Genomic DNA, 25,357 nt, shown 5'->3' with positions numbered 1-25,357 from the left:
TGTATTGTGCCTCATCAGTTATGTAGACACACACACACACACACACACACACACACACACACATTGTTTGTGTAACATCACAAAAAATACATAAGTAAATACTGCACTTGACAACGAGAATAAATTCTCGAAACACAAAGTTTTGCTCAGCATGAATTAAATACGTAACCGGCGCTGAGTTTACACTATAATCATTTGAGCAACACAATGTGAATGACGGTGTCAACTAGCGATCCACCTGGCTATACGCCGAAACACGCAGTTTTTTTTTTTTTTTTACATTATGACGCGGTACCAAACCCAGAAAACTTTTATGTCGACGCTAAATATGGTTCAATAAAGGTGTCACTATGATCACAACAATGACGAAATTGCATTTGCGCAGTAGAGACAGTCTGAAAATGGATGTGATTGGTCATGTTAGCTTCATTCGAACGAACCTAGTTACTCCCATCAGCCACCACGCCACGTAGAGCTCGGCAGCGGCGGGAGATACGGCACAAATTGTTACAACCTTTACTCGTTTAGCCATTTAAGTCCGCTGAATAGAGTGCCCTGGTGTCAAGAAACTTAACCATTTAATATCTGTAAACACTACTGGACGGCCAACATTATACCAACATCATATTTTCTCCACAAACATTTTTTCGTAATGCGTAAATCACGGGAAAATTATCAATATGTTGAAGCAAAACAGGTGCAAATTAACATTGTGGGCGTAGGAAATTTGATGGGACCGATAAAAAATTTCGCAAACAGCGGGAAAACGTTAATTCCAGGAACGTAAAAGCGGGGTTACACTGTAGTGCCAAAAGCAGACAAGAGTGAAAGTCTACAAAGGGCAAGGGGCCAAAGGGGGAGGGCTGCCAAGTAAGAAGTCAATTTGTGGAAAAGGTTCTCAAACCAGCCCTGGCAATGTCAAAAGGTAGAACTGTCGATTTAGAGCTCTGCTAGAAAGATATTAAATGGTTTCTGGTATGCATCTGGTGGGTTGGGTCAAAGTCCTAGAAAAATAGAGGGGAGAATCTTCTGAATGATACCACCCTGCTTAGTCTGCCAACTGTGTTCACAAATTCTTGACATGTGTTGTGCAATTTTTATTTTGAAGCACATATATATTCTCCGGATATGGCACCTGCAGCCTTTTTACTTTCAGGAACTGAGGAGAATCCTTATGGGCACGTATTTTGTACATATACCACATACCAGATTTAATGAGTTTCCAGCAGCTTTATAAACATTGTTGACAGTATGCCTGAGGTAGATGGAGATTACTTTGAAGACAGGGAAAGGTATTCTTTCTATCTTCCATTTCTTTGTTTCATAACAATATAAGTATTTCTTTTACACGTACATTACAGTTGGCCTCATATTTGATGCCAATGTGATCTTTATACTGATTCTGTTATGCTCAGTATATCAAGGGCTACAAAAAGCTACGGAGCAGGATGTGAAAATCACTGTCTCATTGCCTCCAGAAGGCACCATGTGTTCTTGTATAAATGGGAGCAAAGAATCAGTCTTCATGGTGTGTTTTAAGTTCTGTAAAATAAAAGCTTTAAAGAGAATGAAATGCTTGATAATAATTCAGTGAACTGCACCACTTGGATGTTCCTTTGACACCATTTCTAAGCCTCATGGGAATTCATTCACTTAAAGTGCTTTCTCATGAGAACTGTTTACAAAGTACAACTTAAGTTCGACTGTTACATTAATTAATCTGCAGTAACTATGACTACTACTATGAGCATGGATATCTGCAGAAATTTATCCAAGAGGGAGGTAAGATTCTAAACTTGCCATTTTTTGTATAATGTGAACTAAATTTGTGAAAAAATGTAGTAAAATTATATTTTTCTAATGACTGATAGTTATCTATGGTTATCTACACAATACATTCTTGAAGGTAAATTACTCCAATATCTAAAGCACATTTCATTAGTATATATGAAGTACGTAGTACTTTTATTTTATTAGCACAGAAGCATTTTGATTTTGAACTAATTATCTTCCTACCTCATTTATTTAAATTACTTAATGTGATATTTATGTGTAAAGCACTACAGAAGAACAATTTCAGAATAGATATTTAATTATAGTAACATTAGACCTTGCCAGATTTCAGCCATGTATTTTGGAAACATTGTGGGCCTTAACTCCGTTGATATGATATTGACATGATAGATTTTACACTTTTTTTGGCCACAGAAAAATAACAAGATAAAAAATATAGCGACTGCACTGTTAATAATTCAACCTTTCCTTCCACTGTCAACTGTAAGGTAATAGTAAGTGCATGTGCATATCTTTCTTTTCCATACATGACCAGTGTTAATGCACTGAATCTTCTACATTGTTGCAGCTGCTGTAACACCAGACCATCTTTCCTTCTTTTTTTTAGTTTCTGTTACAGATCTATTATTAGAAAGCAAAGCTAATATTAATTATTATGTATGTGCAGGATCCTCTTGCACACTGAATGATGGAAGACAAGGTGTATGTAAGAAGTTTGAACAGTGCCGAGAGGCCATTGAGGAACTACGGAAGGGGATCCAGCCTACAACCTGCTTCTTCGATGGTTTTGTGGCTGTCCCATGTTGTCCAGTGAAAGGACTGTCAACTCCGTCAACACCTGGAACTCCTCCCAGAGTGACAACACCATCAAGACCCATACCAACTCCAACACGACAGCCAACACAAGGACAGCCATCTTCATGCCACGATCCTATAGAAAACTGGTCACCAAGTCCTGCAGAGGAACGATCACTACTTCAGCTTGCCCAGCAGAGTAAGTACTTGTGCAGTTGTGTGTTGTTGTTGCTGCAGCATAGAATTTCGAATAAATTTTTGCATTCTTTAATAATGAATTACTCTTTCTTGAAATCCTCCCCACTCCACCAAGAGTGTCTTTCCGCCATCCACCTAACCTTCGTAACCTCTTAGTTCATCCCTATGAAATCCCCAAATCACCTTCCCTACCCTCTGGCTCCTACCCTTGTAACCGCCCCCGGTGTAAAACCTGTCCCTTGCACCCTCTCACCACCACCTACTCCAGTCCTGTAACCCAGAAGGTGTACACGATCAAAGGCAGAGCCACGTGTGAAAGCACCCACGTGATTTACCAACTGACCTGCCTACACTGTGACGCATTGTATGTGGGAATGACCAGCAACAAACTGTCCATTCGCATGAATGGACACAGGCAGACAGTGTTTGTTGGTAATGAGGATCACCCTGTGGCTAAACATGCCTTGGTGCACGGCCAGCACATCTTGGCACAGTGTTACACCGTCCGGGTTATCTGGATACTTCCCACTAACACCAACCTGTCAGAACTCCGGAGATGGGAACTTGCCCTTCAGCATATCCTCTCTTCCTGTTATCCACCAGGCCTCAATCTCCGCTAATTTCAAGTTGCCGCCACTCATACCTCACCTGTCATTCAACATCTTTGCCTCTGTACTTCCGCCTCGACTGATATCTCTGCCCAAACTCTTTGCCTCTGTATATGTCTGCTTGTGTCTGTATATGTGTGGATGGATATGTGCGAGTGTATACCCATCCTTTTTTCCCCCTAAGGTAAGTCTTTCCGCTCCCGGGATTGGAATGACTCCTTACCCTCTCCCTCAAAACCCACATCCTTTCGTCTTTCCCTCTCCTTCCCTCTTTCCTGACGAAGCAACCGTTGGTTGCGAAAGCTAGAATTTTGTGTGTATGTTTGTATTTGTTTGTGTGTCTATCGATGTGCCAGCGCTTTCGTTTGGTAAGTCACATCATCTTTGTTTTTAGATATGTATAAAAGAAAACACTGATTGAGAAAAATAATAAATTATGAGACAGCATTGCTGACAAGTATTCACCTTAATTAGTACTGCAAATCGTTTTAGTCTTCATCGTTGTCATCGTAACCTGTATCTTCACAGGGTTTGCATATTAATCCGCATTTAGCAAATTTAGTTGCAGATGATATTCCTGCCACCACCCTTTCTTCCCAGGGACAGAATTTATGCATTCCATCTATGTCTGTGTCTTAGTGTTATCCCATGTGAAATTGTCATACTGTTTCTGAAAAGTTTTCAAATTGTGTAACCAAGGTGGGACCATGAGCATCAGGCCAGTATTCACTCAGCCATATATGGAAAACTCCCTAAAAACTACATCTAGGCTGGCTGGCACACCATCCTGCATTGTTAATCGGATACGTTTGGGCCCAATGCATCTCCCCAAATCCAGAAGCGGCATGCTAACATGAACAGCTATTTGGGTGGGTGTGGGCCTTTAGTACTGTGAAAAGACACACAGATTGAACATCACATAACTGACCCTTGTATTTATTTATACAATAAATATTTTTTCTCAAGCAGAATGTGCAAATATTACATTGTACTGCAGTTTTCCTTGAAAATGCATATTAACAAAATACTTAAATTTTTATCAGGTCTATTGGTGTACACAGTGCTTTCAGAGAACTTTCTTTTGTGTTACAGAGTGTGTTGAGTATCGGCAACATGTTTACCAATTGGTGCCGGACCCAATTCTCATAGATAATCCGGGACTCCTCAACCTGTCAACATGTGGTATGGACAGAGAACCACTCATTGTTGGAGGTGTTCCAGCTTCTCCACGAGAATTTCCACATATGGTGAGAACTATGTAATTTTAATGCTTTTTGTCTGTTGCAGGTAACATCCCAGTTTAACTTAAATTACTTGATTACTACTTGATACTTTCCTTATAGAGAGAGGAGACAATCGGACAAGGGTAAAGAACCTGTAGGTGCATTGGTGGATTAGAAGAGGTGTGTAGTGCTGGTGTCAGAGTAGGGAAGGGCTTAGGTAGGTGGCAGACAGGGCTAGTGAACTTTTAGGATGGAGGGTTTACAGGAAAGGGGGATATGTTGTAAGGAGTGTTCCATGAGCTCGGATCAGAAAAGTTGGTGTTGGCAGAAAGAATAAAAGTGACATGGACTGTGAAGCAGTCATGAAAGTGAAGCACATCATGTTGGACAGAGTGTTCAACAACTGGATAGTCCAGCTGCCTCTTGACCACAATTTGGTCATGGTCAATCTTGCAAATAGCTTATTAATTTTCATGCCCTCCTAGAAAGTGGCACAGTGGTTGCAGCTTAGTTGGTAGATCATGTGAGTGGCAGAACACCACTGTGCGAGGGTGGAGATGATGATCCTCATTTCAGGGTACATCGACAGGTAGTGAAACCCTAGCAGAGAATGCAATTAACTTGCTGAAATTCTGGGTGATACTCAGTTGAAAGATGTGTTCTTTTGTGGTCAGACAATAGATATTTAGGATGGGGTACGTTACTGGAGAGAAGGCATGGGAGAACTGGGTTGGATGAGTAATTGTGGTCTGAGAGACCTTTGTCCTTTTTGGAGAGAATGCTCATAGCTACACATGTGATGGCCACAGATGGCTAGGTTATATGAAAGGCTTCTTAGTATGGAATGGGTGGCAGCTGTTAAGTGGAGGTATTGTTGAAACTTCCTGGCAGATTAAAACTGTGTGCCCGACCGAGACTCGAACTCGGGACCTTTGCCTTTCGCGGGCAAGTGCTCTACCATCTGAGCTACCGAAGCACGACTCACGCCCGGTACTCACAGCTTTACTTCTGCCAGTATCTCGTCTCCTACCTTCCAAACTTTACAGAAGCTCTCCTGCGAACCTTGCAGAGGTATTGTTGGTTGCTGGTAGGTTTGATGTGGATAGAGGTACTGATGCAGCCATCCTTGAAGAGGAGGGTGTAATGCACCACTTCAGTGCTGCATATTCAATGACTCATCTTCAAACCAGATGTTAGTCTTTCTTTTCGAGTGAGTTGCATCAAAGGACACATCCACACACAAAATTGAGTAATATCTTGTTAATGGCTTCATTGTCCATTGTAGGACATCATAATGTTGGCAGTTCATCTTTATACTACAAAGAACATTAATTAATAAAAGGATTGGGAAATTAAGGTAACTTTTAAAAATTACTGAATGAAGTAAAGTTTCTGAACTTCAAAACATTTATATTCAGCAGTATTTCACACTCTGAACAAACAACACAAAAAATATAGCTGCTCTCAGCACTTTTACAAAAGCATTTGACCTACAACCACTTTCCACCAATTCTGACAACATAGAGGAGCAGAGATACTATGCAAGGTAAAGAGTTCACATCTTCATCAGTGATAATTGGTGGTACATATTTAGCAAAATTGATCAAATGAATTTAAGAAAAAGTGTGTAAAATATGACAACATCGTTTTAAACACATGAAATATAAATATTCATGCAACTACCATTAAGGAAGGTGGTTTGTTGGGTTGAGGAGGACCAGGTGAAGTGAATGAGGAAAAGGTGTTGAGCTTCTGGAGGACTCACCCTCAGTTCAAATCGCAAAATGTCATCAATAAATCTGAACCAGGCAAGGAGTTTGGGATTCTAGATGGTTAGGAAGGATTCCTCTAGATGAGTCATGAATAGACTAGCACAGGATGGCACCTTGTGGATGCCCATTGCTGTACCCTGGATTTGTTTGTAGGTGATGCCTTCAAAGAAGAAGCAGTTATGAATGAGTTTACAATTGGTCGTGATGATCAGGAAGGAGCTGTAGGTTTAGTGTCAGCTGGGCACTGGAAAAGTCAATGTTCCATAGTCAGAAGCCCATGGATGTTCAAGAATACTTTCGGACAAGGTTCTTCCTCTGCAGTAGGAAGCACACAGACATTCACATAAGCACAACTCGCACACACAAAGCCACTGTCTCAGGGCACTAGTGTAATAAGTGACTTGAAAAATAACTATGGGTACTAGAACTGCAGGCACATCTCACTAACATCAATTTGCTTCAAAGTTATGTAACCAATTTTGTGCTCACATATCACAACCTCCTTTTTAGGAAATATGGCTGTCCAACCACACTGATTGTGCGTGCTTCATTTGTTCATTTAACCCAGATGGCTTTAGATAGGGGAGCCTGGATTAATGTTGTTTTCTTGGCTTCTGAAAAGCCTTTGATGAAGTACTGCATTTTAGTAAACAAAATGCATTCATACAGAGTACTGAAATGTGTAGCAATTCAACAAGACACTTCCTCACTGTTAAATGTGGTGTAGGGTTTGTACTGATGAGACAGTGCCAGAAGTGAAAGGAGCATCTGGAGTACGGGTAGCTCAGGGAAGTACAATAAGAATATTACTGTTCATAATATGCTTTGTCAGAGAAGTCTCCATACCTCAATATCAAAACAGTAGACTATATTGAATTAATATGTACCCAGCAATCTGTATCTGCACCATCATGTTTTTGTCTTCTTTGACATACTGCAAAGAACTGCAGGTGTTCTGCTTCAAAAAGCATCCTCAGCACTCTTGTGCAAATCTTCATTGATCTTGCACTGATCCTGAATTATCTGCCATGGCAAGTCCAGCCTCTGTAGAGACCATTAAAATGGAACTGAAGGTGTTGCTCAATCACAGCCACTCCAGCACCCTTGAAATTGTTATTCATGTGCATGAGTTCCTTAATAAACAAATTGTGCTGGAGCTCTATCCTGTTGCAATCACACGATACAAGATTCTGACACCTTTGTGGTGAGGCATGACATCTGCAACATGTTTGCACAAGAATTTTCATTCATGTCCACTTGAAAATGCTCTGAGCACATATTGTGTAACATTCCAGCCAATATCATAATATGAGGCAGGTTTTTTTCCAACTCTTGCACATATTGGGAATTTTCCTTAGATCAGAAAACCACATTCCTCCTGTACAAACTGCAATATATCAGACATTTATCAGAAAGTAACACACTTAGTGAGATGTGGAATTTGGAAATTGTGCGAACAAAGCAAGACAGGCTGGAATTCTGACATTGTAAGATAGTTCATTAAAAAAATATTGGTCTAAATCATTCCATTTTCAATTTTTTATTTTATTTTTATTTTTTTGTAATGTGGTCATGGATTGTTGACTGCACTTTTTGAGGTTCATGGAAATGGATACCAATAAAGCAGCTATTTTTTTTTCTCCAGTTGTGCAAAGCGAGGAGAGGTACAGGGACTTTGACACTGTATATAAATGACCTAACAGAGAATGATTTTAGATTTCTGAGGCTGTCCACAAAAACATTCAGTTGTACATTGTTAGAAAATGGTTGTGAATTGCAGGAAGACTTGAAGATAAGTGGCATTTGCTGCAAAGAGTAGCATCTGACTCTCAAAAGTTATGTAATGCACAGTATAGGTCAAAATATTTAATATTGTTGTGAGTACATAATCATTAATCAGTGATTGATCACTGGTATCGTACACCACTATCAAACACCAAGGAGAACTGGTTTAGACTGATTTCAAGTGTATCGACAATGCACATCTAACCACAGGGAAAATATTAAGATTACTCAGCAAAAGGCTTAAGTAGTGAATCAACAGCTGCCTTTTGGATCACCTTCTCCCCCTCACAAATACATTTTCTTTTTAACTATACAGTAGGAACTTTGTTGTTGCAGTTCCACTAAACTAAACTCTGCTGGTCCCCTTTCCACTCCTTTGCCAGTACCATTACTTTCCCTCTAGTGTTATTTTATCTCATCTTATTTTCCACAACCTTTTTTTAATTACAACATTTTAACAGAATTTTCTTTCTTTCTTTCTTTCTTTCTTTGAATATAGAGAGTAATTTCAGAAGATGATAATATACAACAAATGTTGCTAATCATTGGTGAGAGAGCACTCTTTACATTGTCAAGAAGTGAAGCATGGTAAGTTCACACATAATGATTAATTTCCACAGAACTCAATCCTTCCATCAAAAATCAGAGATGTAAAGTGCATGATAGCAGATCTTTTAGCATTTTTTTTGGTCCTTTAGTGCCCAGTACACTTACTATAAATCATTTATGAATGAAATTTGCTTGTCATTTTTATCTAGGACACAAAACAAAAAAGCTGAAGAAATGTTTCTAGTTCATTCACATCAGTTTTTCATTCACATGGTGAAATATGAGATTATTGTGTACCTCAAATAAAGACTCTCCTCGAAAAGGTACAGTGGAAGCTTGTTTATCTGCCCCTCATTAAACTGTATCATGGGTTCATTCAGATTCATTCTTTGTTATTATTGTATTTGTTAGTATTATAGCATAACCAGAAACAAAATGAAGACTTTTGTTTCAAAATGATGACAAAGGATAGTTTAGTGAATCACGGGACAACCAAAACGCAAAGAATGAATTGCTAGGTGATACATTTTTTCATGTGGTGTAGTGCAAATATAGAGACTGGCATTCCAATTTCAGGTGTGATGCTGCAGGAAAAGTCAATAACTTTAACTAAGTAGCTTTCTAATTGTGATCCCAACTTTGTAGCCAGCCAGAATTGCTTAGGAAGAAGGAAATAATCCCATGGATTGCATCATCTGTCACTGACTACAGAAATCAGCACTTAACTAGAGGGAAAAACACAGCCAGGCAAAATGATGGTTTATTTGAACTCTAGTTCCAAACAGCTTCAGTCAAATGCTGCTCAGCCATTCTGTTAATGCTCTTGGCCATTATTGGAAACATGCAGTCACATTTCAGTAAACAAAGTACAGTGATGACTATGGAGAATGCATCACACTGTCAGTGCTTTCAGATGAGTTGTGCATATACTATCAACTTCGATTATGCGATAACTCATGATAAGCTGACCTAATGGCCATCACTCCCAGGTGCAATAATATTGTGACAACTAGTAATGTGGGCAAAATGCCTGCATAATTATGCTGTGTAAAAACAGCATACAAACCTAGCTTATTAACGGTTTCATTCTTTCCAGTATCTGGCCAAAATTCATGTGAAAATAATTTATAATTTTGTGTTTGTGAAAATAAACATAATGTGTGTTCATGACAGTAAAACTGTCGCATGTTTTTTTTATTTTTATTTATTTATTTATTAATATCATTTTTAGTTTCCAGATAATCGAGATTTTTGATAGTCCATATGACCTACAGTCAAACCTGGTACCAGATAAATGTGTTTCCATTGTATTTATATTTTGTTTGTATAGTAGTTTGGTGCTATATAGTGAGTGTGTGGAAGTCACACTGCTCTTATAAGCATATGATTTAGTTTCTGAATGTTACTTTCTTTCTCCAGTTATGCTTTTTAGCTCACTGATAACAATCCTGTTACACTTAAGATTGTGAACATGTTTTTACCTGTTCCCTTGATACATAAATAATTACTGTATTTCTTCAGGCTGTTATAGGGTACGGTGATGGGAAGACAAGCTGGCAATGTGGTGGAAGTCTTATTAGTAGCAGACACATCCTTACTGCTGCTCATTGTGTGACATCTCCTAGTGCGTGAGTGAAAAAATTTATATGTAGTTGAGTGTAACAGTTCATAGAAGGATAAATTTAGTTCAAAGATAAGGCAAGATTGAAATACAGAATTGTTTTTTTAACAAGTGAAACAGGAGAAGGCCAGGGATAAAAGTAATTCTGCAATACATTGGGACTTACGGGATTATTTGTTTCCCGTAAAATTTTACTAAAATTTAGAAAAGAAAATTTATGGAGTAATCAGTAAAGATCACCCAGATGCTAACAGTGTATAACTCAAATCCATGACAGTTAATCTTAATAACACAGTCCCCTTACCCTGCTACACACATACTTCATCTGGCATTTAGTGTGCATGTTTACACTAACACAGTAAAAAAAAAAGAGTCCGAATTGTGATATTATTATTCTTAGCTATCTTTACAATCTTGACACAAAGATACTGTTAGCATTTCTTTTGTAGTTTAGCTTGACAAAACCAGTAATATTAATAAAGGTCTGGGGATAATGGATAATTAACAATGGAAAATTTAGAATGGAATTGGAGGATGGGCTGTAAATAAATCTCTGCTTACTTTTGAATTGTTTTACAGGTGACATCCAGAATTATATGTTGTTATAAACATGGGAACCAGTAATTAAACCATTTGTAGTTTATTCTGCTCTCCAAAGTTTTTGTCCCACTATCTTCTCTTTAGACCTTCAGACTTTCTTTCCCCATATTTTGGCTTACAGTTCAGCACTGTTTTTGGTACTGAGGTTCTAACCATGAGTTCCTCACATTTCTTACTATACTTTTATTATTTCCTCATTCACGTTCAGCATCTTTAATTCTTGTCTGTTATCTTTCTTTCTCATTCTATATAGTAATATGCATTGTGCCACAATTACATTCTCATCTTTGTATAAATTATTTGTTCTGGCCTGTTGTTTAGCTAGTGTGTCTTTTTCATATTCATAAAGCAGTGTTGGCGCCACCAGTATTTTATCAGATTTAGTCATTGTTTCCTGTCTGTTGTTCCTGACATGGGTGTGTACATAAGGTTGCATTCATAATGTACAAATTGAAGGTCTTGCTGCATAATTCTGGTAGCTCCAATTTTTCTAGTTTCCAGTAAACCAACAGTACCCATCTAAAAACAGTTTGAATTCTGGGTTGCATGAAAATTTTGTCTGATCCTTAATGGTTCTTATATATTATGGCAGTATTTTCACACAAACATTTGTGCTCCAGATCTTCTGGCATGTGTTTCATTACCAGAGTTACCTATTTCTTGCCATAAAAGAGGTCTGTTTTTGTGAAACAGATTTCATAAAGTGATCTCCGATCACAATATTCTAGCATTCAAAAATCAAAGCAACCAATACAAAAAGCAGGGCTGAAGTATAAAATCATATCTCTGTACTAAAAACATACTTCATCTCAAAAGTTACGCAAATATCGTGTACAGCTTGCAAATAATGTTAATAATACTACTGTTTTCTTTTATCTGGTCAACGAGGCTGAAGGTTGCACAGACACTATCATGAAAAAAACTGAAAAAAAAACATAAAAAGATAGCACAGCTCAGAAGACCACAAACTCACAACACACAAATGTGAACCATAAGGAACCTAAGCACATGCACCAGTTTTACCCAAGACTGATTAATCTCACAGCCACAAAACTAAACAATGAAGAAAAAGAGCTGTTAGGAAAAGGATTGAAATATGATGTGAATGCAAAAGTAGATGAGCAATACATGGAAAACCTCATACAGTCAGAAGCTATTCTGAAACAGGAGTAGTAGTGTGAAAACACCAGTGTGAACACTAGGCTAACAAGAGAACTGATAAAAAAAAGAAATTCTTAAAATTAAAACAGGCATGGAAAAACAGAATGAAAAAAACAATAAAACACAGAATTCATAGCCTAATGCTCAATAAATGTAGAAAGAAACTCCAAAATGAAAACATCATTATTTATGCAAACAAAGGAAGTACAGTTGACCTTACAGGAAAACAATAATACATTGACAAAACACAAGAGTTCATTTCACAAAATAATATTAGGAAATTGAAACAGATTTCAGGGTAAGGTAAAAGATATCTTTAAAAGCACATGCTACACATTAGATGACAGAGAAAAAGGAAAACAAATACCAAGTAAACCCACTGTACCCATCCTTCGATGCAACCAATGATCAATAAACTAAATATCCTTTACGTTCGATTGTAAAAAATCTCCGTCCAAACAGGCTTTGGAAGGCCCAATGGTGCCTACCGGCTGCCGTGTCATCTTCAACCCACAGGTGTCACTGGATGTGGATATGGAGGGGCATGTGGTTTGCACACAACTCTCCTGGCCGTATTGTCAGTTTACAAGACCAGAGCCACTACTTCTCAATAAAGTAGCTCCTCAGTTTGCCTCACAAGGGCTGAGTGCACCCCGCTTGCTAACAACTTTCGGCAGACCGGATGGCCACCCATCTAAGTGCTACTCCAGTCCAACAGCACTTCACTTTGGTGATCTGATGGGAACTGGTGTTACCACTGCCCCAAGGCCGTTGGTGATTGTAAACTATGAAATTTATTTATTTATTTTATCCATCTTTCAGCATTAACATGCAATCGATGTGGTCAGAAGAATCACAGCTATTTGTACATTATGTTTTGCATAACGAAGTTCCCCCTTGCAAACTTGCAGGATACAAGTTGAAATTACTGGCTGAAACCTATAAAATGGAAGAAGACAGAACTATAAGAAACATCTCACAGTTACCGCAACTCATAAAAGATATAAAAATCCCAGAAAAAACTATCCTACTCTCTTTTGAAGTAGAAAATATGGCTCTGACACACCAGTAGCAGAAACAATAGACATTATAGAACAAAACCTGAAGGATAACAGTCAGCTACCGCATGAACACATCACAGAAATACACGAATTGTTAGAATTGATGACTGAGCAGAACTGCCTTCAGTTTAATGATGAGTACTATATACTAAAAGATGGGCTACCAGTGGGATCCCCAGTGTCAGGTGTCCTAGCCAACATTTCCGTAAACCATGTGAAAACCAGATTTTTGGAAACATTATCACTAAGAATTAAAACCTACTTTATTGGATCAGATATGTGGATGATATCTTTTGTTTAATTGATGAATGTTCAGCAAAAATTGATAAATTGCATGCAAATATAAACACAATACAAAAAATATGAGTGTCAGAATGGAGAAAGGAGGGGACAACCAAAAAAACTTCTTAGATATAACCATCAAAAAAGAAAACAATCAACAGAGCTTTGAAATTTACCATAAACCTACAACAACAGACATTATCATATGTCAGACTTCAAATCACCCACACTCACAGAAGCAATCAGCACTCAGATTACATGCTTTGTAGACTCAACACAGTACCAGTCAGCACAGAAAGCTAACATCAGACAAATAGCAACAAACAATGTGTACAACAGCAATCTAGTCACAAAGTTAAACAAAAAATTAAACAACAGATACAGTCAATAAACTTGACACATACTAGTGCAAAAACAAGAGCACAACAAACAATCACACAGCCAACCAAGCATGCACAGCAGCAGAAAAACACACCACAGAAATAAGCACACACAGCAACATATCATCATCACACAGAATACATAAAAACAAGAAAGAAGATTAAAGATGGTACAATGACCTACAAGCACAAACTCACACATAAGATAACAAACATTTTCCAAAGACATGGCATAAACATAGCATTCAAAACACAGTTCACTCCAAAAGTACTTTCCAAAAATAACAAGACACAGATATCTAACAGAATCCAGGAATGTGCCAACTACAATGCAACACATTTGATGAAAAATATGCAGGGCAAACCAGCAGAACATTTGTTACCCAGTACAAAGAACATACCAGAGCCTGGAAATGTGGGACAGGCCACTCAATTTTTGCATTCAAGAGAAAATAATCAAAAACCTACTAGGAGAGAGAGAGAGAGAGAGAGAGAGAGAGAGAGAGAGAGAGAGAGAGAGAGTGAGAGAGAGAGAGACATGAAAATAGTTAGAATAAATAATGATACACCTCCTAACCTTATAGGAAAATTACCACACATACAAAACAAAGACTGAAAGGAAGATACTACTAAATGACCAAGCAAATATGATTGACTACTAACTGTTTACACTGATCATACAACAGACAGTAATCTCACAAGAATAAAATCATAATAATAATAAAAATTTAAAAAAATGTGCGCACATATTCTCTCAGTTCAAACTGTGTAAACTCATTCTGGAACCTGGAGTATACAGTGACATGTTTATAAATTAGACCAGCAGTTTCCTCACTCTGTATTTAGGAAGAGGACAAAGATTTAATGGCTCATAAGTATGTGGAAATGTATGCCAATGACCTGAAGCACTTTAGCAATGTATAGGTTTTCTGAATTTAGGGCAAACATTGGTTGAAATAAGAAAAAAATATGGCTCAGTGGACATTAAAAGCTACATTCTGGGGGTATGCAAGAAAGCTTAGTATGGAAAAAAAGTTTCTTCTTTCATATGTATATTTTTAGATTAACATAATAAGAAAAATGAACTTCGTGTTTGTTAAAATGCATTTGGCAAATTTAGAATTGAACCATTTTGGCCACTCAGAATGAATTCAGCAAGTCTGCAATACACATCCTGGAAAAAGTAAAAACTGGTATAACTGGGGTCATACTTGGCTGAAACACACAAAAAAGTTACAGAATCTAGATTTCCAAACTGTTACTTTAGTTGGCATTGCAGTGTAATAGACATATTTAGGTTTTTAGATGCAAAGGATCTCAACTTTCAGAAATGGTTCTACTTACTTCTGTATTAGAGCTGACCTGATGCTGGTTCAATTTCAGGGCAGCCAGCTGTAGCCAAAAGGGGATGAAGTTGCAAAGAAAACCGTTCATACCAAAATAAATAAGTAAGTCTGAAATACTCCAAAAAGAAAAAAGGGAAAATAAAACCATTTTCTGGCCCACAATGATTCAAAATGAATATATATTTCATTTCATCCCTTGATTAAAAAAGGAGTTTTCATCAACTTAAGAACCTTACTCATAACTTTACAATGAAACTGTATAAAACCAACTGCTACATAGTGCACCAGAGCGAGCCTGCCTGTGAACAAGCAAGCACATGCAGGTTGAAAGTGGGATGTATAAGCTTCTGGTATGTGCAAATCAAAAAATCGTGTAATATTTCAGGACACCCACTGAAAATGCCTTGTAACTAAGGCTAAATGTGTCTGGGTGCGCAAGATAAATAAGAAAACTTAATGTGCAGGATGCAAAGGACATTTCTCTTTTGAACTACTGTAATTTATATTATTTTTTGCTTTGAAGCAATGTGATTCAACACTGTAAACAGAAAGTATGACTGAGGAAGCTCTGGCCTGACCTTACCTATTCTTCTCTCTTATCTATTGAACGTGATCAAACTAATGATGTGTCCTGAATAAACATTGTGTACCCACTGTATCAAAAGAATCTCATAGATGCATTTTTCATGTTTGGCAAGTTTTATGGTAATGCAATTTCTCAATTATATAGTCACAGCCAGCAGCTTGGAATAATTTATCTTATGCACTTACAGTTCTGTACATCTTATAGTCAATCATTTGTCATTTATTTGCATCGTATATCCGTTCACTTTCATTTCAAAACTTTCCACTTCTCCTGCACAGAGATGTAGTTGCTATTTCTTCACTAAAAGTGATTCTTTCCCATCAGTGGACTCCTGTAAGTTGTTAAACCCAGAGCTAAATTCCAAGTCATTCATTAGTCTTTGAACAAATGCACTATTATGTTTATTAGGTCCAAGAGTACAGGTCATGATTCAAAAACACTGAAATCTTAATAACACTGTTGTGTAAGATTTCTGTAACAAAATTGCATCAGTTAATCTCTTGAATAAAAGATTTATAATGACTGGGGCTAAAGATTTACTAAACAAATAAGAGAAGAGTCATCATCTTCCTGCCCCCACACCTTTGTCTTAGCCCATACTGAATCATTTTCTTTAAATGCCAGAATTTAGTGTTGGTGGTAGCAAGATTCAAATTGTACTGGAGTGCTAGGTTCATCAGGGTTTTACACTCTTTGGTGAAATTCACCCTCTAATTCATCTAAAATCATTTGGTCACCTGCAAAAGAAAGATTTGCATAAAAGTAATAATAAATATTTGAAAGAATTTTAGAGAGACAACACAGGGTCAGGGGTCACCATAAGGATTAATTGAATTAAATTTCCATGTAAAGATAAAAACTAAAAATACTTACATTTTTTCAGTTTTGAGGGCCAGGTGTACCAAGAACAGGCATACGTATTTAGAATTTACAAAGAGCTTAGTATACTTAAGTCTTTAATTAGTGTCCTATTTCTTTATATCTACTCAGAAGATATTCTTTGATATTTCCATGGATTACAATAAGTTTCACTCGGAAAAGCTCTAGACGTTTACAAGCATTCTATAGCCTCAGGTTTTAAAAACACACAAACAAGCTGTGTTATGGTTATTAAGACCCAATGGATGTTGGCTGATACCATATCATCCTCTTGTGATGCAATGGCATAATATGGATGCAATATCAAGGGGCATATGATCAGCGCACTGCTTTCCTGGCCATGTTGCCGACTTTCCAGAACTTGGAGCTGCTAATTCTCAATCAAGTAACTCCTCAGTTAATCTTCTTGCTTTTAAAATGAAAAGAAGCAGCAAACTACAAAATAAACATTTCAGTTTTAAGGCACTGGGTACCTGGACAAGTCATAAACTTAGGTCTCTCCTACTAGAAGGCAGTATTTATTTATCATCTTAAATTATGCCATAGCATCCTAAATGCCTAGAAAGTACTAAGAATTACAAACTGAGTCTAAAAATGGAGGGAAGTCTGAGTTAAACAGCTAATCACTTATATTTGAACAAAAAGACTAAAGGGCATCCAAAGAAAGGGAATAATATGTGTGAGTGAGAGTGGGGGGTGGGGAGTGCCTACGAATGTGTGACCATCTCTTAAACCCCAAGCTTAACTGAGCCAGAGACAACATTACAATCATATGAATGTAGTGAGACTGCTGAATTTGATGACATACTTAAAGATTCAGTTTAAACATTTCGACAAGTAGCCTGAAATGGAGCCTGTATCTCTTCACTAATTTTTCCAGTATAAGTACATGCCAAAAGCACAGCCTAGGAAAAATCCCAATAGTTGCCAGATCAAGAAAATAACTGTGGAGTACACTGAGTGAGTGACAAAATATTATCTTGTATAGGGGATTGGGTAACTGGGTGAAACATGCACAATAAGGAAACTGTAGATAGGACAGATGATGATGATCCTACACAGGAGCTCATAATCCACCCAATATGATTGTCAATGAATGTTGAATATTTTGTAGAAGAAGGCTACAGAAAACTTAATTAAAAAAAGTCTCTTATCATTAATCATAAAGCTACTTGAAGAGAAAACTAAAATGTCTTCAAAAGCTCAAATTACATACAGGTACACTCGTAAAGCTTATGATCCTTTTATCAGTGATTGGAGGAAAGTGGTAGTTACTTATTATTAGTTATTATTTATTTATTTATTTCCAATTTGTTACTTATTGCTCTTTTGTTGGTGGGGTCATTGCTCTTTTGTTGGTCATTGCTACCATTTATTTGTTACTACTGCCATATTTGGCAGATGCCACACTCCATTTAATTGAGGAGACGAGATGAACCCATAAACTATGGACCTTAACCCAGGGGGGCTGGTAGTGAACTTTTGTTCCTTAATGTAACAGGTAGCTAAACTGTAAGTGCACCTACATTGGCTGTATCCATGGAGAGGCCAAACTAACATACCATTCTTCAAGAGGGTCAGCAGTCTTTTCAGTAGTTGCAGAGGAACAGTCTGGATGACTGACTCATTGGGCATAATAAGATTGAAGCAATATTGCATAGCTATGTTGGTACTATGAATAGTTGAAACTAAGGGGAAACTACAGCTGTTGCACTTCCTGAGGACATAAGTTCTACTGTATGTTTTAATGATGACATTTTCTTGGGTGAAACATTCCAGAGGTAGAAAAGTCCTTCTTTCAGATCTCTGAGCAGGAACTACTCGGGCCGATTTTTTCACCCAGAAAGACAAATCTGCAATTCTAAGGTCTGGAGTGTAGAATGTTGGTCACTTAATCAAGTAGGTGAGTTACAGGATTTAAAAAGAGCAATGGACAGGTTGAAACTGAATACAGTAGCAACTATTGAAGTACGGAGGCAGGGATAACAGAGCTTCTGGTTATCTAAGTACATAATTATTGTATAGTGCTAGTGGAGTAGAAGATCTCAAGATTAATAAGAAAACAGAAATGTAGGTGAGCATCTATAAACAGTATATTGAATGCATCTCACAACAGAGATTAATAAAATACCAACATTTGCCACAGTAGTACATTTTTATAGACCTACTAGCTCCACAGGTGAGGAAGAGACTGAAAGAGTATGACATTAAAAAGTCAGGTTGTTAAGAAAGACAAAAATTTAATTGTAATGGGGGATGGATTTCAATAGTAGCAAAAGGAGGAAAACAAGACAATAGGAGAACATGAACTGTAGGAAATAAATGAAAGGAGACACACATTGTATCACTGCTAACACTGGGTTGAAGAATCATGAAATAAGGTATGTAGGAAAGATTTGGTGTTCATATAATAGTAAGACAAGAGATTTTAAAAATCAGATTTTAAACTGGAAAATATTTCAAGGGGTAGGCGTGGACTGCCCATAATTTACCGGCTACAAACTGAAGATTAAAAAAAGTAGAAAGTTAGGAAATTAAGAAGTGTGTCAGATAAATTGAAAGAACCACTGCTTGTGGAGAGTTTTAAAGGGAACTTCAGGCAACAATTGACTAAAACAGTAAAAGAGAATACAATAGAAGGCAAATGGGTAGCTTTGGGAGATGAAATGGTGAAGGCAGCAGTAGATTAAATAGGCAAAAAAACAAGAGTCCGTACAGGTTCTTGGATAACACAAGAGATATTGAATTTAAATGTCAAGAGGAAAAAGTATAAAAATGCAGTAAAAGAAGCAGACAAAAAGGAATACAGATAACTAAAAATGAGACTGACACTGTACAAAATGGCCAAGCAGGAATGGCTAGAAAGAAATGAAAAGTTGTAAAGGTTTGCCCGACTGTTGCAAAGATAAATTGTTGCCTGTGAGAATATTAAAAAACCTTCAGAGGAAAGAGTAGCAGCTGTATGAATATCAAGAGCTCAGATGAAAAGCCAGTGATAAACAAAAAGGGGGGTGGGGGAGGGAGACTGAAGGTGAAAGGAATTTATAGAAGAGCTGTGGATTGAAACAAATTTGAAGACAATATAATCAAAAGGGAAAACGAGTTAAACAATGAGGATGGAAGATATGGTACTACAGAAAGAATCTCTCATCTCACTGAAAGGTCTAATTCAAAATGAGGCACTTTGAGTAGATAACATTCACTCAGAATTATTGGGATCCCTGGGAGAGCATGTCATGACAGAACTACTCAGCTGCTATGCAACATTACAGAGGTAGGTGAAATTCCCATGGACTTCAAGAATAATATAATAGTTACAATTCCAAAGAAGGTGGTGCTGCCAGTGTGAATATTACTGTAGAATCATATCTAAAAACAAAGATGATGTAACTTACCAAATGAAAGTGCTGGCATGTTGATAGACACACAAACAAACACACAAAATTCAGGGAGGAGAAGATAGTCTGCAACTTGTACAGAAAACAGACCAGTTATTAGTAAAAAGATATGACAGGCAGGCAAACAATCAAAAGGGAGTGAGAATGGGCTGTAGCCTACCCCAGATGTTACTCAGTCTGAACCTGACCAAGCCGAAAAGGAAACCAAAGTGAAATTTGGGAAAAGGATTTAAGATCAGCAAGAAGAAATTAAAACTTTGAGCTTTGCTGAAGACATTGAAAGTCTGTCAGAGATGGTGTTGTTTGGAATAACAGCTGAACAAATTGGATATAGTCTGGAAAAGATATTATAGAACTAATATAAACAAAAATAAGAGTAACTGAATGTAGTTGAATCAGATCAGATGATAGTAAGAAATTGAATTAGGAAATGAGACAATAAAAATAAAAAATAGTAAATAGCTTTTGCTATTTGTGTAGCAAAATAGCTGACAGTGATTGAAGTAGAGGGGATATGACACATGTGTTGGTAATAGCAAGAGAAATGTTTGTGAAAAATACAAAGTTCTTAACACGGAAATTTCTTGACAGTGACTATAAATTTAAGTGTTCAGAAGTAATTTCTTCAGATATCATGGCACAAAAGTGAAATATTGAAGGTAAATAGTTCAAACAAAAAAGACTAGCAACTTTTGAAGTGTGGTGTTAAGGGAGACCATTTAAGATTAGGTGGGTAGAGTTGATAACTAATGAGCAAGTACTCAATCAAACTGGGAGAAAAGAAATTTACTGCACAACTTGGCTTAAAGAAGGGCAGTTTTGAAGAGCACATCGTGAGCCGTCAAGGAATCGTCATATTGGTAATGCAAGGTGGTTTGTGGGCGCAAGTTAGAAACTGTAGAGGAAGATCATGGCTTGTCTATAGTCAGCAGGTTCAGATGGATGCAGATTGTAGTAGTTATGAAGAGGATTGCACAGTTCAGTACATCAACACAGTCTTCGGACTGAAGGCCTCAACTATAAGATGGTGATCATTGCAGTTGAGCATGTTTTCCTTTCAACTCTCTCTACATCTACTTCATAAACAATGACAGCATTGTTAACATTTGCTATGGCAACTTGGTGCTTTATATACCTGACCAGGGACCTGTAAAATAAGATGATTCAACCACAACAGCTAGTGTACTTTATGTATCTTGATATGACATTTATTTCAGGGAATATGTACTCTCAGCTAAATATGAATTTTTACAATGGGCTCCCCATAAACTACATTACTCTCATTCTGGCAACATTTTGCTTGTGTTAAAATTTAAATGTGGCAGTATACTTAGGTGCCCCTAAACTGGCTAAGTTGCTCCACAGGTCAGAGTAAAGCAAAAGGATATCATATTTCTGTGTGTTGGTAGGTACATATTGTGTTTTTACTTCATTACTGCCTAACAGATTTAAGTAAACTAAGCAAAACTGGCATGAAATAATACTAATGAATGTACAGTAGAGTCCCGTTAATCCAAACTAACTGGGACCGGACCTTGTTCGGATTACCAATTTGTTCAGATTAGCTGGAATTACAGTGACGAGTTTCTGGAATCAAGAATACCAGGCAGGTAAGTAGGTACACCATGGTAACAAATGGGAACAAGTGTGGGAACAATGGCTCACTCCCACTCCTTGTTGTTGTGCATTTTTGAGACCTTTGTAGTGTCTGAGGTCAGTGCGCTGCCAGTTGGCTCACAAAGCACTTGGTTATGTTAGTTATCAATTGCTGGCATGCGTAACAGTTGTATTGCATACGTTCAGGTGTAGTGGTGTATGTATTTTCATAATGAGTAAACAGAAACATACAACATTACCTCTCAAAGAAAAACTGAATGCACTGAAGCAGATAGGCAATGGTGAAAATAAATCTAAACTGGCAATGGAACTAGGTGTTGGTAAAGCAACCATTTGTGATTGGAAGAGGAACTGAGTGAAGCTTGAACAGTCCTGTGCAACATCTTCAGGGAAAAGACTTGAAATCTGGCAGACTTTGAAACAGTCCAGGTATGATAAAGTGGATGAAGCTCTTTCCCTTTGGTTTACGCAGGAAAGAGGAACGGGAACTCCTTTGAGTGGAACATTGTTCAGGAGAAGGCTGTTTACCTGTACAAGTTAATGGATGGTGATGAGTCTTTTAGTGTGAGTATGGGTTGGTTGGATAGATTCAAAAAATATCATGGAATCCACCAGCTAACAATTACTGGATAGAAATTTCTTCTGACTGTAATGCAGCGAAGAAATACTTGGGTGAGTTTGAAAAAAATGATAAGAGAGGGAAAGTATTCTCCCCAACAAATTTATAACACTGACTAGACTGGCCTTAATTTTAGGGCATTGCCGACAAAAAGCCTGACATCAAAAGCAGGAGACAATGCTCCTGGTTTTAAAATGTGCATAGATCATGTGACTTTATTAGTGGGCAGCAATGCTGCTGGTAATCACTAGCTGCCTTTAATGCTGATCAGCAAATCTGCTAGGCCCAGATCTTTTAAAAACTGCAACATGAAGTCCCTGCCCATATATTATCGCAACCAGAAAAAAGCATGGATGTGTGGAAGCTGTTCAAAGAATGGTTTCATGGCCAGTTTGTTCCCTCTGTTTGACAGTTTTCTAAGGAAAATCATTTGTCTCCCCATGCAATCCTTTTGACTGATAATGCGCCATCTCACACCAGCACTGAGGAATTGTATGATGGAGAAATTGTGGCGAAGTTTTTGCCGCCGAATGTTACACCACTTCTACAGCTGATGGACCAGGGCATACTGCAAACATTAAAACTGATTTACAGATAAGTTTTTAAGAATGCTGGTCCAAGATGATAGTATTCCTTTAGCAGGCAAAATAAAAAAAAAAAAAAAAAAACAATGTGAAGGATGTTGTTTATTTTGCCACTGAGGCATGGCAGAATATTTCAGAAAATACTCTGAGAAAATCATGGAGAAAACTGTGGGCATCTCTTGAATTTCAGGACAACTTAGTTGAAAATGAAGAGGAAAATCTACTACAGATGATACAGACAGTCCCTAAACATGAAGAAGCTAGTGGAGGAGATGTTAGATGAGCAGATGGCAGCCGATGGGGCATCTGTGGAGAACCTTACTGACACTGATTTAGTTGCTGCTGTGACTAAAGACCAGGAAGAAGTGGACTGCTGTGATGGAAGTGAAAATGAGCCTGAAAGCGACAAAGGAGAGCTGGTGCCACACAGTGAAGCAGCAGAAGCCCTTGACTCGCACTACGTTATTTGGAGCAACAGCCCATTGCTACACCTGCTGACTTGATGTTTATGAGACGATGGCACAGCTATGTGTCATATAACAGACTGTCTTCATTATGCCAAAAAACGAGGACTGTGTTTTTGTCATCTAAAAAGTAGGGAAAAAATGTCTGCTGTATTTTAGTAAGTTTGACAGCTTTTCTTTCATTGTTATGCATTGTTTAAACCTAATGTTTTCTTGCCAATTTTTTCTAATACATGTTTACTGTACTGTGTAAATTAAAATAGTGTGTATGTACAACAGTTTACCACACAGTTTCCCATACTTAGATTAACATTTTTCATATTCGGATTAAATGAACATTCGGATTACCGGGGTTTGGATTAGTGGGACTCTGCTGTATATTTCAAATAAAACAAAGTAGTATTCAGATGATCTGTACATGTGTTCTCTATGGTTTTCTTGGCATATTTATTGTATTGAATAGACTTTGTTTTTGTATTTTTTGTTTTGGTTAATAAACTGCAGTATAAAAATAATTGATTTTTGTATCCAGGGGGTGTGCTAGGCGAGTACTTCTTGGAGCCTTGTTGTTGAATGAAACAAATACTAATACAGAACCCCAGGAGTTTAATATTGTACGTCGGATACGCCATCCAAGATACAATCCGCCCAAACGCTATAATGACATTGCCATTTTTGAGCTTGACCGTGATGTATCGTTTACTGGTTTTGTAAGGCCTGCATGTCTGTATGACACTTTTGCCCCTCCAGCATTTGATAAGGGCATTGCCACAGGATTTGGTCGTCAGGATTGGCGTAAGTTTGTTTTATATAACAATTTTAAATACCATTGTAATGCATGCTCACAAATGGCTTTCTGTTAGTTTCTCTATGTAAATGTCTAGCATATTTTGAATACTCTTACAGAGATTAACTGTTTCACTCCTATATTGTCCCCAGTATGGACAAGAAGAAACAGATGTAAAAAGAGAGAGAGAGAGAGAGAGAGAGAGAGAGAGAGAGAGAGAGAGAGAGATGACAAACATTGAATTCAATGGAGGAAGTGTCAACTTGCAGATGGATCCAACATAACCCAGAAAAATCATTGTTCTTTTCTGATCCATGTCAAAAAATGATAATTTTTACTGTGTCACAGGGTGTGTACATTAGTTTCTCATACTTTATCTACCAGCTTCCTCTGACCGGGGAAGCTACTAATATAATACGCAATCAAATAAAAACAACACAGATGGGAAAAAAGTACTATGTATACTGTTTATTATTTCAAAAGCAATCACCACAATTGTTAACACATTTAATCCACTATGAGATAAGATGGTCAATGTTATGATGGAAAAATTTTTGTGATTGCTTATGGAACCATGATTATACCCACAATATTGCAGTGCCTGTGTTATTCTGATTACGGTGTAAAGTTCCTTTGGATATGCATGGATGTCCACAGGAACAGGCACTGTGGTGACCACAGCTGTTACGAAACATATGAAATGAATTTGCAATTGCAAATAAGTGCTACCATCACCTGTAGAATGGTATGATGACAATGAAAATGGGTGCCAGACTGGGACTCCAATCTGCTTATTGCAAGCAGTCACCTTATCATTTGGCTATTCATGCATGACTCATGGCCAGACCCAAACTTCCATATGTTGTCAACCATGTGTCTATGACCTGTACTTGTACATCCGTTATGTATATTCCCATATGGATTAGGTGTTATGCTTGGAAGTCACTTGCCTAGTATTGCAGTGCCTGTGTTACTCTTATTACAGTGCAAATTTCCTTTGGACATGCAGCCATGTACACAGGAACAGGCCTGCAGTGACCACAGCCATTACGAAACACATCAAATGAATTTGCAATTGCAAATAAGGACTATTATCAGCTGTAGAGTCATGCACAGATAGCCAAATGGTAAAGCAACCACTCATAAAAAGCAGAAAATCAGGGTTTGAGTCCTGGTCTGCCACAAATTTTCATTGTTGTAATTCCATTCTACTGCCAATGGTAGTCTTTAGTCACAATTGCGAAGTCA

General features: G+C 37.6%; 1 protein-coding gene across 1 annotated transcript in view; it reads left to right on the top strand.

The window, feature by feature from the left end:
• The window catches only part of LOC126177668 (serine protease snake-like), a 105,070-nt gene that overhangs the window by 64,667 nt on the left and 15,046 nt on the right, over nucleotides 1–25,357 (top strand). The window contains exons 2-5 of the mRNA XM_049924472.1: nucleotides 2,462–2,788; nucleotides 4,488–4,642; nucleotides 10,246–10,352; nucleotides 23,855–24,117. Of these exons, the coding sequence (XP_049780429.1) occupies nucleotides 2,462–2,788; nucleotides 4,488–4,642; nucleotides 10,246–10,352; nucleotides 23,855–24,117 (852 nt within the window). The remainder of the gene's footprint in view (nucleotides 1–2,461; nucleotides 2,789–4,487; nucleotides 4,643–10,245; nucleotides 10,353–23,854; nucleotides 24,118–25,357) is intronic.

Source organism: Schistocerca cancellata, chromosome 1 (assembly GCF_023864275.1).
Source record: "Schistocerca cancellata isolate TAMUIC-IGC-003103 chromosome 1, iqSchCanc2.1, whole genome shotgun sequence".
Classification (NCBI taxonomy): Eukaryota; Metazoa; Arthropoda; class Insecta; order Orthoptera; family Acrididae; genus Schistocerca; species Schistocerca cancellata.
The sequence above is the reverse complement of the archived record's forward strand: the minus strand, read 5'-3'. Positions and strand labels throughout refer to the sequence as shown.